Here is a 16,111-nt window from a genome sequence, read left to right as displayed (position 1 = left end):
GGTGTGTTGTACGTGTAGTGCATAGAGGGTAGACAATTAGGTGCATCACAAGTGTGAGTATGAGGGGAAGCATGAGAGGTGCGTCCCACATACTGGTGGGCAAGGGGTTGGCTACTGTGTTGGGTGTGTCAGAAGAGCCATTTCTTGCCAACAGTATTACGTGGGGGGAAGTGGGGTGGTGTCTGTGTGTCACGCTCATGTCAGTCTGTGTGAACCATGGTGGATATGTGATGGCAGGGGTACTGGGTGTGTCACTCACGTCAGGGTAAAGGTGACTGGGTGTGTCCTATGGCAGGGCAGCAGGATGGGTGTCTCACACTTGTGTTGGCCATGCAGGGTGGTGGGCTGGGAGTGCCCAACACTCAGGGCAATGGGTTTAGTGTGCCACAGGGGGGGCAAGAGGGTCACACGCGTCTCGGTGGAGTCGGGTCAGGCGTGTCCCGCATGGGCAGGGCGTGCAGGGCAGCCTGTGGCAGGCGCTTAGCCTGGTGCCTCACGCTCAGAGCAGGGCCTGTGGCAGGCAAGCGGGGTGACCAGGAATCGCGCGGGGCTCCCTCTGGGTTGGAGGCGGGTGAGAGGGGCGGGGCCGGAGTGGGCACGGCACAGGGTGACGGTTATTCCCGCCCCGGGCTCTGTTGCCCGGGCGCACTTTGGCGCGTGGGCTGTTGGAGGCAGCGCGGGCCGGAGGACGGGGGCGGACCCCTCTGCGCCTCTCGCGCGCCCGGAGGCAGCCGCCGAGGGGGATGCTGCCCAGTGCGCGTGCTCGCCCGGCGGCCACCCCTCTCGTATGTTAGCGGTCGGGGCCTCGCGCACTCCCGCTGGGCCGGCTCAGTCGGGCGGCAGCCGGCGCAGGAGGCGGCGGCGGCGGCGCGAGTGGAGCATCCGCAGCAGGAGGAGCAGGGGGAGGAGGGGCGCAGCGGGGAACAGCCGAGTCCGGGCTGCCTCCTCTCCCCGTCAGAGGGGGCGGGAGACAGCGGAGGGGGCCGAGGGAAGGGGCGACCGTCACCCCCTCATCCAGCGTCGCCGAGCGACCCCCTGCTCTCGCGGGGCGAGTCTCCACTGGGCCCCCTCCAGCAGCCCGGCCCCCGCGCCGCGCCGCGCCGCGCCGCCTCGCCTCGCCTGGAGTGCGGGCTGGGCCGGGGCGGACCTTGGGGGGCGGTTGTTATTTCCAGGCTGGTTGTAGCGGGTGTGAAGGCCAGGGGCGTGTGTGGCGGGGAGCTCAACTGCTGACCAGATGGGGGACGTTTGGGCGGGTTGATTAGCTGCCCTAAGTAGCATGAATAATTTGCGGGGGGGGGCTGCCGTGGATAGCTATTGCTGGGGGCATGCTCGGGAGCCTCTTTCTCTGTGGGTGGGTTAATTAGTGGCCAGTTTTCTCGGGATTATCCCTCTTTTCTCTCCACTTCCCCCCTGGTTTCCACTGGTTTAGTTGGGTCCCCTATGTGTATTTTACACTGTCCCTGGCGGAGAAGGGGAGAATTTTAAATTCTCCATCCCCAACTTTCCAACCATCACACACAATCCTGCCGGGAGGACAGAAGCAGCGGCCAGGTTTGTGTCTTTAAAACACCGCGTTTCTTCTGGCTTGAATTTGAAATCGTGCTGTGGCCTCCACCTCCGACTCATGTCTGCTGTGATAATTCTGTATCTGTGTGGTATTTATTTGTGTTCTTTAATATCTGCATTTACGCACCCGTGCTTGCGGGCGTCTGTGTATATTCACATGCATCAACGTGTAAACAGATATTAAAACCTTTTTGTACGTAAAGGTGTGCAAATATGGGGGTGTTTTTTGTATGGTTTTAATATGTTTGCATTGTATCACATACTCCTAACAAAAACCCTTTTAACTGGGTTTCTTTTTCTCTTTTGTTGCCTTTTTGATTTTTAAAAGGATAATTGTGTATTGTTAACTTCAACGATCAGGCACTTATGATGCATAGTGTCAAGGCCGATGAAAGTGCTGTACAAGCATTTAATTCTATAATTAAATGTATTACATCATATAAGCAAACACTTTTTAGAAATGAATTTTATCTTTTGGTTATTCGCTTCTGTTTAGAAACCACTGGGCTTTAGGACGCTGTGATTTCATTCACATGAGCATGCTTCTGACCTTAAACATGGTTCTGTTAATCTAATTTTTGTCTTGATTGGGTTCAAAATGTGATATTTAAAGTGTGTAGAATAAAATTTTATTCTTCTAAGCATAGAATTTTCTGCCTGTATTAAGATATAGATATTGATTTATTTGTATTAAACACCCAATTGCCCAAGTGGAACCTCATTTGTTTCCTTTTAAGACTTCTAATTTCATATATTTTATGTAAATTATTTTGTTTTACTTAGTCCTCCCCCCCCCCATTATATCCGTCTGATTTTTGCTCAGCTTTTTCTTAGTGTCTTGTGTCTCTCATTCATTCTCTTTTCTCCAGGTTGCAATCTCATTTCCTGTTTAATAGGTTGGGTTTTTTATGTCTAATATGTCTTTCTTTCCATAGGTGTTGGTGATTCCAGACTCAGTTAGGGGTTCAGTTCTGAGGAAGCAGAGACGTGAGGGGCTTATTGGATTGAATCTGTTTTTTTGCGCAGGCTGCCACAGCTCTACATCAATATCCTCACTTCTCTTCCCCACCCTCCTCTCCCCCGAGGGGGGGGAGGAGCTGGGAATCACTTTTAAAATCCCCCACCCCCTTCCCCAACATACCTTGGTCCCTGGGGGCACAAGCCAGGCATCACCCATTGTAGTACCAGGAGAACATAATCCTCATCACTCCTTTCCTGGCTTTGGGGGCTCCAGCAGGACACTGCTCCCTCCCTTGGAGTGCAGATCAGAGAGGCCCTGAGAGGACATCATTAGCACCCTCTTCTCAGGGGGCGCCAAGGAAAGAAGGGTACCTGCAAGCCTTCACCTCACTGAGAGAGCCAGAACTGAAGCACCAGTTACTGGGGGCACTGAAAGAAGCACCCATCTCTGACAACCCTTCATCTCCTACTCCCCAAACCTCTGGTAAGTCATACCACATTCATTCATTCAATGCTTTTTTCCCCTCCCCCACTGCTACAAGAGAGGCATGCACAGAGATTGAGAGCAGGGTGGGGGAAGGGATCTGAGAGAAGTGGCTATGTACATGGATCAGGAAAGGGGGGTTTATATCACACACCCACTCTGCAGGGTGGTGGTGGTAAGGACAGAGGCATGCTGGTCTCAGAAAGCAATGGGGAATTTATACATTATGCGCACACTAAAGAGGAGTGTAATAGCTGCGGCAGCTATGAGAGAAAGGAGATGTTTACAGGTCAATGGTGGGGGGAGTTAATGTTGCCCAATATCAGCTTTGTAAGGCAGGGAGGCAAGGGAATAGATTCCTCACTGGCGATCAGAAACTGGGGTGTATGGGTGAAGAATGTTATCATCTACTTACAAGCCTGGAGAGATGAGGAAAGAAAGGGGGCGGGGATGAGTGTGTCTTGAGGGGGATTGTGGAGAAGGGCTGCTGGTATCTTTAAGATTACTCAGTGAAGGGAAGAGATTGAACAGATAAAAGTAGTATGGGATTCAGTCAGAGGATCCAATTGAGTATTTGCCTATCTGCAGGAGAGGGCACACTGGGAAGGAATTGGGGGAGGGGGTGAAGAAGGAAGATGATTTTTGTTCTCTTCCGCAGTCTGTTTACCAGTATGCTTAATATATTCCTTCCTCCGTTGACTGCAGTGGTCTCTACAAATATCCAAGGGGGATGAGGAAGAGGGGTGTGTGAGTACAGTGCATATGCTTTCAAAGAGGTGTGCTTTGGATTCACCTGCCTGCAGTGATTTTAAATTGTATAATGTATATATGGGGAAGGCAGATGACATGCAGGACTGATGGACAGATTGCACTGCTGCTGTTCAGGATACCATGGCCTTTATTTATTTATTTATTTTCTGATTCCATTGTTTTTGTAGTCTCTTGTTCTTTCTAAAGCCCTTGAAGCAGTCATGTTTGTACACAATCTTATAAAAACTGCAACTAATTCTTATTTCTGTAATAAAGGGACTCTACTACTTGTGGTTGTCCCTGGGCATCCCCGTTTAGCTGTAGTGACAGGAGACAGGGTAGCATTTGTTTTGTTTTTTATTTTAAAGTAATATAATAAATGGTCAAAAGCTTTTCTTTTTAATAAGTCCTTATCTGTGTATATCTTTCCTATTGGATATACTCTTGATGCATAACTATTTCTTGTGGCACCTTAGAGACTAACAAATTTATTAGAGCATAAGCTTTCGTGAGCTACAGCTCACTTCTCACGAAAGCTTATGCTCTAATAAATTTGTTAGTCTCTAAGGTGCCACAAGTACTCCTTTTCTTTTTGCAAATACAGACTAACACGGCTGCTACTCTGAAACCTATAACTATTTCTGTGAGTTTTTTCTTAGGTGCTGATTGCCTTGGTAACTATGCACAGAAGGTAGAATTAGCTGAGTTTTGTACTTCAATTTAAAATTGTTTTTCTTAGTGTTCTTCTTTCAGCATGACATAAAGAGCAGTTCTGGTCCCATAATGTGGTCAATTACCACTTTGCTCCCCTTGCACAATAACTGTGAAATTCAGCCAGAGTCTTTCCTACCAATGTATGATGGATGGTATCTTGCTAACTGTCCCACCCTATCTCATCTGTGACATTGCAATAATAATTCTGATGAACCATGGTCTAGCCATCTTTCTTACCTCTATTTATGACAATCTCTCAAAGGTCCTTTGCTAGTCTCATAGCTATTGATCCCACAGTCTTAAGTTGTGGCCTCCAAAATAGGGTTGCAGAAATTGCTATCATGGAAGAGGCACTTGTTCTGTTTAAAGTGTAGTCCAGCATCAGCTAATTCACGATGATTTTGTGGAAAATAAAATACCCTTCCTCTCCCAATAATGTGCCAAAGAGAGCGTAGGTGCTTTGTTACAAATCATAAACAAGAGCAAGCAATGTTGTACATAGTAAAGGGTGGTGGGTGGGGATTTTTTCCTGATTACCACCACCTCCTTGGGATGATCAGATTTTTTTTCCCCATTATTGATTACCATGATAGCCCTCAAATCTGAGCTGGCAGGGATCAAACAAACCTGGAGATCTATTATTCTTCTCCCCAGTTATTAACTCTGGAGTTGCTTTGGATACATTGTGATGTAACTGAGACCAGGATCTAACCCAAAGACTAGAAACGAGTTAATGTGAGAGATCTTCTCCGATACCTTGTGCCCCAGAGCATTCTGTAGACAGTAGGATTCTACCATAACCACAGATCACAAGCCAGACAATTGAGGCTAAATGACATGGAGTCCTAATGTTGTGAAACATCTGAAATTTCATTCAGCATTCCTTCAGGGAAGAAATTAAGTGTGTGTGGTTTTGTTTTGTTTTTGTTTTTGATTTTTAAATGCAGCAGCTCTTGTAACAGTGGCATTTTGAGGAAAAAGGCTATGGAACAATTTTACTTCTACACTAGATGATTAATTCTAATTCAGCCAATTTTCAGTAATACCTAAAGGACTTACTATCTTGACAGTTATTCAGTTTGCACAATATAAAATGAATTGTTGGATTCTCATCTTCTAAAGGAAAACTCTTCACATCAAAAACAAAAAATAGAATTCCACAATTGTCCCTTTTGTTGGCTGTCACTAATCTGGAGACAAGGAATGAGTGGTCCATGGAAATTGAACTCCCCTCTCGCTCCTGGAAGTAGTTTCTTATGTGCAGGGCAAGGGTGTGTTGATGGGGATAGGAAGCTTTTGCTGTACCAGTTCTGAGTGTAAACAGAGGATTTCAGGTTTCTAGGACTCTAAAGATAGCCAGTCTGATCTCCCTACTTTCCCTTCATGCTTAGTGAATAAAACCTTATATGATTTGAGGCAGTATAGGTGTGTTCCACTAGACTGTTGCAGGGAACAAGATGACAACCAGGATATGTTACACAGCAATTAAATGCCTGCGACACAGCCTCGGGTCTTTTATTCCCATGTAGAAATGTACCCTGAGGAAGACTGCAAACGAAGGGAAAAGGAGCTGTGTGGAGATGCTAGAGTGAAACCTAGCATCAGCAGTACTAGAGCTAAAAGTTGAGATGGCACTTCAATTCCATCCATAATCAAATCACTGGAGGTTTTGTGACTGATTTAATCTCTGAAGCAGATGCAATCTGTGATTGCAGGGATAGTCTAACTGACATTCAGTTAGCTGTTGTCCTTGATGGGTTTTTTTGTTGTCACTTTTGATCAGGTAAGTGGGTTGAGCACCTGCTGAGAGATTGTTCACAGTTTGGCCATTGTGGCTTTCAGTGCAAAGGCTTTTCAGCCACTTCTAATCTCTGAAGATATTTAAATATTTCCTGTTTCTCCTTCTCCCTTATGCATGCATATTTTGGATTTGGTACTCCCATAGACACTGCGGAAAATGTTTTAACACACACCCAGCATTGTCTCAGGCTGTTTGTCTGTTAGATTCAGGTGGGTGGGGTTAGTTTCCAGGGAGGACTTCTTGAAAGCCTATCAAGCTGATGCTGCGTGCAGCTGTCTGAGGCTTGGTCTACACTAGTAACTTATGTCAGTCTTACTGCATTGCTCAGGGGAGTGGATTTTTCACAGTTATATGCAGTTATAATGACCTAGTTCCTGATGTAGTCAATGCTATATTGATGAGAAGGCTTCTCCCCTTGACATAGTTGCTGCCTCTCTGTGAGGTGGATTTCCTACACTGATGGGAGAAGCCTTCCCATTGGTGTAGGTAGCTTCTTCACTGAATCACTACAGCAGTGAAGCTGCATTGGTGCAGCACAGCTGCATCGATGATGATGCAGCCTTTTAAGTGTAGACAAGCTCTGAGAGGCACATTTTCCTCAGAATATTCTTGAGAATGTGGACAGGACCCTTGAGATGCTGGCGTTACCAGAATAAATTGTAATATTTTTCAGTATGTCCCTAATAACTAATTTTGACTGAACGAAGAGTTCTAATGTGACCTTGAAGCTGAATTGTCCAGACTGTCTTTCTGATCAGAAATGCTAAAGTAATGGGGATAAGATATCTTTAGACCCCAGCATGGCCTACTTAGGATGTGAAAGAGGTGGTGATCATGTGGTATAGTGCTAGCAGAGCAGAGGCCTGGGAGCTAGGATTTGTAAGGGTTTTTTTTTTTTTTTTTTTTTTTTTTTTTTTGTCCCCCGGCCTCCCCCCCCCCCCACATACATACACACACACACACACACTGCCTGGGATCACTCTTAGTGTGCAATAAGAAAAGGAGTACTTGTGGCACCTTAGAGACTAACAAATTTATTAGAGCATAAGCTTTCGTGAGCTACAGCTCACTTCATCGGATGCATTTGGTGGAAAAAACAGAGGAGAGATTTATATACACACACACAGAGAACATGAAACAATGGGTTTATCATACACACTGTAAGGAGAGTGATCACTTAAGATAAGCCATCACCAGCAGCAGGGGGGGGAAAGGAGGAAAACCTTCCATGGTGACAAGCAGGTAGGCTAGTTCCAGCAGTTAACAAGAATATCAGAGGAACAGTGGGGGGTGGGGTGGGGGGGAGAAATACCATGGGGAAATAGTTTTACTTTGTGTAATGACTCATCCATTCCCAGTCTCTATTCAAGCCTAAGTTAATTGTATCCAGTTTGCAAATTAATTCCAATTCAGCAGTCTCTCGTTGGAGTCTGTTTTTGAAGCTTTTTTGTTGAAGTATAGCCACTCTTAGGTCTGTGATCGAGTGACCAGAGAGATTGAAGTGTTCTCCAACTGGTTTTTGAATGTTATAATTCTTGACGTCTGATTTGTGTCCATTCATTCTTTTACGTAGAGACTGTCCAGTTTGGCCAATGTACATGGCAGAGGGGCATTGCTGGCACATGATGGCATATATCACATTGGTAGATGCGCAGGTGAAGGAGCCTCTGATAGTGTGGCTGATGTGATTAGGCCCTATGATGGTATCCCCTGAATAGATATGTGGACAGAGTTGGCAACGGGCTTTGTTGCAAGGATAGGTTCCTGGGTTAGTGGTTCTGTTGTGTGGTGTGTGGTTGCTGGTGAGTATTTGCTTCAGATTGGGGGGCTGTCTGTAAGCAAGGACTGGTCTGTCTCCCAAGATCTGAGAGAGCGATGGCTCGTCCTTCAGGATAGGTTGTAGATCCTTGATGATGCGTTGGAGAGGTTTTAGTTGGGGGCTGAAGGTGATGGCTAGTGGCGTTCTGTTGTTTTCTTTGTTGGGCCTGTCCTGTAGTAGGTGACTTCTGGGTACTCTTCTGGCTCTGTCAATCTGTTTCTTCACTTCAGCAGGTGGGTATTGTAGTTGTAGGAATGCATGATAGAGATCTTGTAGGTGTTTGTCTCTGTCTGAGGGGTTGCAATAAGTGTATCTACATCGGGAATTAGTGTGGGAGTAACAAGTGCACTTTAAATTCACACCCTAGCTTAGTGTGCACTAACTTCCCTGTGTAGACAAGTCCCTTGAAACACATGCTGCAGATCTATAATGGCTTCTGATTGACGTGGTCTTAAAAATCAAAACATCTGTCTGTTGTATTCTTTACACCCTTAATGCTCTATGGCTGGATTTAAAATGAGATGGGTCTGCCTTTCTAATGGGCATAGCATTCTTTTGAGGAGAGAGACAGTAAGTGGTCTGTTTCTGTCTATTGATAGTAAGAAGATGTTTGTAGGGAGCAGAAAGGAGGATAAATTGACTAGAAACCTCCTGAACTTGGCTTTTCCTTCGTTCTTATGTTCTGCTGTTTCTGAATTATAGATCCTCTTCCAGTGCTTATTTAAGTATGTTGCCAGCAGAGCTTCAGTAACCTGCTAACCATAGAAGGAAACCTTAACCTACTTCTCAGAGGCTAATATGAAAGATGAAGTAGGGCAGGGCTGGGGAATTGTCAGCCAGTGGGGTCTGGGCTTTCCTTGCCCCTTGCCACCTTTTGGTGCTTGGAAGGAGAAATTATTGTTACTGGGGTGCTGTGGACACTGCTTTGGGACTTTTGTATTGTAACTTCTATCTACTGGGAGTATAAAACTTGAATCCCTGCCCTTTCCATTCCACACACCTTTTCACTGCTGGAAGGAGAAGATGCTCCCTCTCACACTTCTTCTGAAAGACCTTCTTGTCTGCCACAGGGGGCAGGTCTGCTCCCTTACTTGCCCTCCCCCAGCAGTTGGTTTGTCCTTCCTCCTGCATGAAGAGCTCTGGTCCTTGACCCTGCTGCTGCTCCTAGGTTGATATGTGATGTTGATATGGTTCTTGACAGTTTCCTTGCTGCCCACTGGGTTCCAAATAGCAGGTGAAAATGGCCAGTTTTAATTTCATCCTGCTGCTGCTTGGGAAAGCCTTGAGTAGCAGCTTTGCCTGTCTACGCTTTGTGTCTACCAGTTACTGACCACTGATGGCTGATTCCAGGGAAAATCTTAGCATAGGCAAGTCCTTGAGTAGATAGTACCTGTTTCAGGTTGGATTCAGAAGAGTTTTCTTTTCCTTTTTTTGGCAACCAGGAGAACAGGAAACTTCATATTTAAACAAATGAAAGTGTAAGTATTCGTGAATTCTGTTGCTTGCTTCATGCTTCCTCAAATTCATCCAGGAAGGTTTCTTACACATCAATGGAGTGGATTTTTCAGTCTGCATATCAGTCTGCCTTGATTGCTTTACGGTTTTTAATGATGTTAGCAGATGGTAAAACGTCACTAGAGACTGATGTCCTCTATATAGCCAAAGCATGGGGAGCAACAACAATGCAAATCCATATGGCCTCACTGGTCACCTGATGGGATCATCTCCACCAACAGTGTTCAAATTCAGTACTTTTCAGCACTTGTGAGAGTGGATTGGAATCCACTGATATTTTCTGTGTGTGAGGAAGGATGGCCTTGTGACTAAGGAACAGAACTGGGACTCAGACCTGAGTCCTGATTCTGCCATAGGCTCAGTCTTAGACACGTTACTGCATCTCTGTATGCTTCAGTTTTTCCATCAATAAATTGGGATAATACTGAATATCCGCACAAGGGAGATGTGAAGCTTAATTAATATTTATAAGACATTGATTGCTTCCTTGAGATCCTCGGATAGGAAGTGCTGTATAGATATATTCCCTTCGCCCCCCTTCCTCCCCCCCCCCCCCCGAACCAAGGACAGGGCTGTGTGTACAGGGAAGAGGTTTGAGGGATGGTGGGAAGCATGTAGCTAGAAACCTTTGTAGTCTGATTTCTTATCTTCTCCCTTACCTAGAGTTCCATTAAAAGGAGATCCCGGAGGTTACAAGACTAGTCAAACAAGATGTGCAGCTCAGTTGCTCCCAGGCTGTGGTTCTTAACAGATCGTCGTATCAGGGAAGACTACCCTCAACAGGAGATCCTGAGGGCGCTCAAGGCCAAGTGCTGTGAAGAGGAACTAGACTTTCGGGCCTTGGTGATGGATGAAGTGGTACTGACCATTGAGCATGGAAACTTGGGTGAGGATGAAGTGAAGGTTGGAGTGTGGTCTGGGGAGGGGATCTAACAAGGAGATTGTAATACAGGGGTGGCTAAACTTCGTGACAATGAAGTGCACATATGCCAGGATCAGTACATCTAATCTAAATTAATATTTCATATGAACGCATTACTCTTGGGTACTTGATCATCAAATAGAAATTGTTGGCTTGCAGTTGGATAAGCTTTGTTCTCCCTCTGCAGAATGAGGGGAGCAAGTCTGTTTTAGAGCCATGGAGTCATGTTTTGGCAACCCAGCCTTACTGTATGTGCGGGTTCTCTTCAACAGACAATAGTGAACTAATACAAGGTTAACTACCTCCAGGATCGCTGAGTTAGAGAATTGACTTCATTTAATTTTGTGTGCATTTGTAAGTTGATTACTTATGTTTAGGGGAAGCTGTGAGGGTAACACATGAATATCTCTCTGCAGGTTGGGTTCTGAACTCAGCCTAGATAGTCAAGCAAGCAAACAAATCAAAAGGGAATTTCAGAGAAGGGTAATATGAGTGGTTATGGGGTTGGAAGGATTGATTTATATTGCGATTAAAATAGTTGACTATCTGTAGCTTAGTTAAAAGATCACTAAGGTGTGTCCTCTTCAAATATGATGAGTGTAAACACCAAAATGAAAAGGTATCTGGAAGAAGAAGTGAGCGGACAGGAAGTAAAATTTCAACAATGCACAGTTATTTAGGTTAGTCAAGACTGAAGAAGACAGGACTTAAAAAGCAAAAACAAAATGAAATTCAGTGTTGACAAATGCGAAGTACTGCACATCAAAATAATTTGAACTACTGCTACACCTTAGTGAGTTCTGAATTAGCTGTAACATTTTGGGAAAAGGTGGTTGGTGGTGCTGTGGACAATAGGTGAATACCTCTTCAACAGTGATCAAAAGGAAAACAAGATGTTAGGATGTATAAGGAATGGGATGTAAAATAATATTGAAAATACAATGCCACTATTGCAAGAGGAGCAATAGTGACACTTATGTAAAGTTGTTTATTATCAAAATCTTTCCAACCTTTAAGATTTCTAATGCTCTGAGATTTGTATGAGGAATGTGACATTTGTCAAGGAGATGATCCTGTGGTCAAATAGGTGTTTTGTGTTTTCCCCATGAAGTCTGTTCAGATTTGGCAGTTTAAAGTAGTTGATTAACATGTTGTGCAAGCTGTATTGTACTCTACAGCATTTATGAGAGTCTTACTGCTAAAATTTCAGAAGATTCTGTCTGCACCGAGCATGCTTCTCTACTGTCCCTGTGCTGGGCTAAGGCAACTACACAGAACTATAGGCACAACTGCTGGGAAGGATGGGCAGAGAGGGAAACATGTTCTGTCCCCTAGCTTTTTAACATTTTTACTTTTTTTTTTCTCCTTGGTGATGCAAAATACCATAAATAATATTTATATTTGTTTAAAGGAGTGGTATAAAATGTGCTAGAAGGGTGGGAAGAGAAATTTGCTTAGGGCTAGCCTTCCTCTTCCTTTCTCCTCATTTTTGTCTTTTGTTTTACCACGTTCTCCCTCCTAGTCATCTCTTCCCCCTGCCTTGCAGGCTTTTTCCCCCTTGTGGTTGCACCTATATACAGTACCAAATCTCCAGATGGGACACAGGCAAAATGAATCTGTCGTCTTCCACTGTTGCTTCCGCCACTTTCTACCCATCCCCATCAAAATACCTTTTGGCTTAGGGGAAGATGCTCTGGAATAGATCCAGTAGAAATGTATTCTGTACTCATCTCTTATACCAACTTGTGAAGGGCACAGAACTATTATTGAACAAGGCATCATACTCCACTGAGAAGCTACAGAAGGTCACTCTGACAGCTGGGAATGGAATCCACATATTTAATATGGCAAATCCAAGCTCATTTGTTTTATCACACTGCCTCTCAGAAAGAATCTGCTAGTGCTGTGTGCTTAGCTACACTACCTGTATAATGGGACAACTCTATATCCTAGTAAAGAGGAGAGGAGAGAGGTTGATAAAGTGTACAGGTAGGAGCTGAAGAGAAACAGACAAATGAAAGAGTCCTACTCAATTAGGTCACATGAAAGCAGACAACTAAATATAGACAAATTTTAAAAGTGCTTGTATACAACTGCCAGAAGTCCAAATACTAAGATAGGTGAACTTGGTGTTAAATGAGGATATTGATATAATAAGCATCACAGAAACTTGGTGGAACAATGATAATCAATGGGACATGGTAATACTGGGGTATAAAATGTATAGGAATGACAGAATAGGTTGGGCAGGTGGGGGAATAGGACTATATGTGAAAGAAAGCATAGTCAAATATAGTAAAAATCTTAAATGAACCAAATTATACCACAGAATCTCTATGGATAGAAATTCTATGCTTTAATAATAACAGCCATAATAGCCATAGCAGTAGGCATATACTACTGACCAAGATGGTGATGGTAATTGTGAGATGCTCAGGGAGACTAGAGAGGTTACAAAAATAGAAAACTCAGTAATGGGGATTTCAACTATCATTGTATTGACTGCGTACATGTCACCTCACAATGCATGCAGAGATAAAATTTCTGGAGACCATTAATGACTGCTTCTTGAAGCAGCTAGTCCTGGAACCCATGAGGGGGAAGCAATTCTTGATTTAGTCCAGCGTGGCTGAACTGCTCAGTAATTGCAACCATAATGTAATTAAATTTAACATACTTGTGGGGGAGAAAATACCAGAGAAGGCTACCAAAGTAGTATTTAACTTCAAAAAGGGGAACTACACAAAAACGAGGAAGGTAGTTAAATGGAAATTAAAAAGAACAGTCACAAGGGTGAAATGCCCGCAAGTTGCATGGAAACTTTTTAAAAACAACGTAATAGAGGCTCAAATTAAATGTATGCCCCAAAATAATAATTAAAAAAACAAAAAGAGGGTCACAATAAGGCCACCATGACTAAACAGAGTAAAAGAGTCAGGGCAAAAAGGTGTTCTTTAAAAATTGGAAGTAAAATCCTACTGAGGAAAATAGAAATGAGCATAAACTCTGGCAAATCAAGTGTAAAAATATAATTAGGCAAGCCAACCAATAATCTGAAGAGTAGCTACCAAAAGACACTTTAAAAAAAAAGTATGTCGGAAGCAGGAAGCCTGCCAAACAATCAGTGGGACCACTGAATGATAGAGGTGCTAAAGGAGCCCTCAAGGAAGACAAGACAGTTGCCGAGAAGCTAAATGAATTCTTTTCATCGGTCTTCAATGCAGAGGATGTGAGGGAGATTTCTACACTGGAGCCATACAATTTAGGTGACAAATCTGAGGAACTGTCCTAGATTGAGATGTCAATAGAGGAGGTTTTGGAACAAATTGATAAATAAAACAGTAATAGGTCACCAGGACTAGATGGTACTCGCCCAAGAGTTCTGAATGAACTGAAACACAAAATTGTAGAACTACTAACTGTGGTATGTAACATATCACTTAAATCAGCCTCTGAACCAGATGACTGGAGGATAGCTAATATAATGACAATTTTTTAAAAAGGGTCCAGTGGTGATTTTAGCAATTACAGGCTGGAAAGCCTAACTTCAGAACCAGGTAAATTGCTTGGAACAGAATTATCAGAGACACAGCTGAACATGATATGTTGGGAAAGAGCCAACATGGCTTTTGTAAAGCGAAATCATGCCTTGCCAGTCCATTAGAATACTTTGAGGGTGTTCAGCAAACATGGGCAAATGTGATCCAGTTGCATTAGGGTACATGGATTTTCAGAATGTCTTTGAAAGGATCCCTACTGAAGGCTCTTAATCAAAGTGAGCAGTCATGGTATAAGAGGGAAGGTCCATTCATGAATCAGTAACTGGTTAAAAGATAGAATACAAAGGGTAGGAATAAATGGTCAGATTTTAAAATGGAGAGAGGTAAATAGCGGGGTCCCCCAAGAATCTGTACTGGGCCCAGTGCTGTTCAACATATTCATAAATGATCTGGAGATAGAGGTAAACAGTGAGGTGGCAAAATTTGCAGATTCAGAATTATTCAAGATAGTGAAATCTAAAGCAGACTGTGAGTTCAAAAGGGATTTCACAAGACTGGGTGACAAAATGACAGATGAAATTCAATGTTGATAAATACAAAATAATGCACATTGGAAAACATAATCCTAACTATACATATGAAATGATAGGGTCTAAATTATCTGTTACCACTCAGGAAAGAGATCTAGGAGTGGTGGATAGTTCTCTGAAAACATCCAATCAGTGTGCAGTGGCAGTCAAACTAACAATGTTAGGAACCATTTGCAAAGGGATAGATAATAAGATAGTAAATAGCATAATGCCACTATATGAATCCATGGTATGGCCGTACCTTGAACACTGTGTGCAGTTCTGTTTTCCCTGCCACTCTGTACTTTTTCCAATGGTAATATCTATTTTGGAAGGCAACAAAAATGATTAGGGATATGGAACAGCTTCTGTATGAGGAGAGATTAAAAAGTCTGGGATTGTCCAGCTTGGAAAAGTGATGACTAAGAGGGAATGTGATAGAAATCTATAAAATCATGAATGGCATGGAGAAAGGGAATAAGGAAGCGTTATTTACCCGTTTGTATAACACAGGAAGCAGGAGTTGTCCAATGAAATTAATAGGATCAGGTTTAGAACTAAACAAAAGGAAGTATTTCTTCACACAATACAGTCCGTGGATCTCGTTGCCAGGGGTTGTTGGGAAGGTCAAAAGTATAACTAGGTTCAAAAAAGAATTAGAAAAGTTAATGGATAGGTTCTTCAATGGCTATTAGTCAAGATGGTCAGGGACGCAACCCCATGCTCTGGATGTCCATAGGCCTCTGACTGTTAGAAGCTGGGCTTGGATGACAGGGGATGGATCACTCAATAATTGCCTGGTTCTGTTAATTGCCTCTGAAGCATCTAACATCAGCCACTGTCAGAAGAAAAGATACTGGGCTAGATGGACCAAGTATAGCCATTCTTATATTCTAACTCCCTGCAGATATAATCCACTGTTTCTTCTTAAGTGACTGATCCACAGAGGATAATGACCTCCTGCTGCTGCCAGCTCATATTATTTTAGCACAAATCATAGATCAAATCACAAATCATCTACTGCAGGTCTGGAGGTGTAGGGTTCAAATGCTGCTAAAACGTGTGGGGAAGGTGGTGGTTATGATTGGGTATAATGGAGTTTGTGTTTGCCTTTGTTTAAAACTTAGGACATTAAATTTAAAAAAAAAAACCCAAAAGTTTTAAGTTTGAAAAGGAAAGAACCCGCAAGTTTGGAAATGCTAGAATTAAGGTTGTAACTTTAAAAAAAAAAATAAAAAAAATCTTTTCACTCGGCTTGTGTGCAGTTGTAGCCATCCTGTTTCAAAAATCTGGCAGAAACAGCAGAGGTTCAGAGAGAAAAATGATCAGCAACAAGAAAAAGTGAACTGTAGCTCACGAAAGCTTATGCTCTAATAAATTTGTTAGTCTCTAAGGTGCCACAAGTACTCCTTTTCTTTTTAAGAAAAAACTTGCATATGATGAGATTAAAAAGACTATGACTGTTTACCTTAGAAAAGAGATGAATAACAGAGGATATAAAAAGTTGTCAT

General features: G+C 43.3%; 1 protein-coding gene across 2 annotated transcripts in view; it reads left to right on the top strand.

The window, feature by feature from the left end:
- The first annotated feature begins 639 nt into the window (after positions 1 to 639).
- Positions 640 to 16,111, top strand: part of RIMKLB (ribosomal modification protein rimK like family member B) — a 95,087-nt gene continuing 79,615 nt past the window's right edge. For both annotated transcript variants that reach the window (XR_006281219.1, XM_038410906.2), the window contains exons 1-3: positions 640 to 1,551; positions 2,502 to 3,010; positions 10,273 to 10,495. Coding sequence is in view for 1 of the 2 variants with exons in the window: in XM_038410906.2 (XP_038266834.1) it covers positions 10,321 to 10,495 (175 nt within the window). In the remaining variant the exon portion in view is untranslated. The remainder of the gene's footprint in view (positions 1,552 to 2,501; positions 3,011 to 10,272; positions 10,496 to 16,111) is intronic.

Source organism: Dermochelys coriacea, chromosome 1, assembly GCF_009764565.3.
Source record: "Dermochelys coriacea isolate rDerCor1 chromosome 1, rDerCor1.pri.v4, whole genome shotgun sequence".
Classification (NCBI taxonomy): Eukaryota; Metazoa; Chordata; order Testudines; family Dermochelyidae; genus Dermochelys; species Dermochelys coriacea.
The sequence above is the reverse complement of the archived record's forward strand: the minus strand, read 5'-3'. Positions and strand labels throughout refer to the sequence as shown.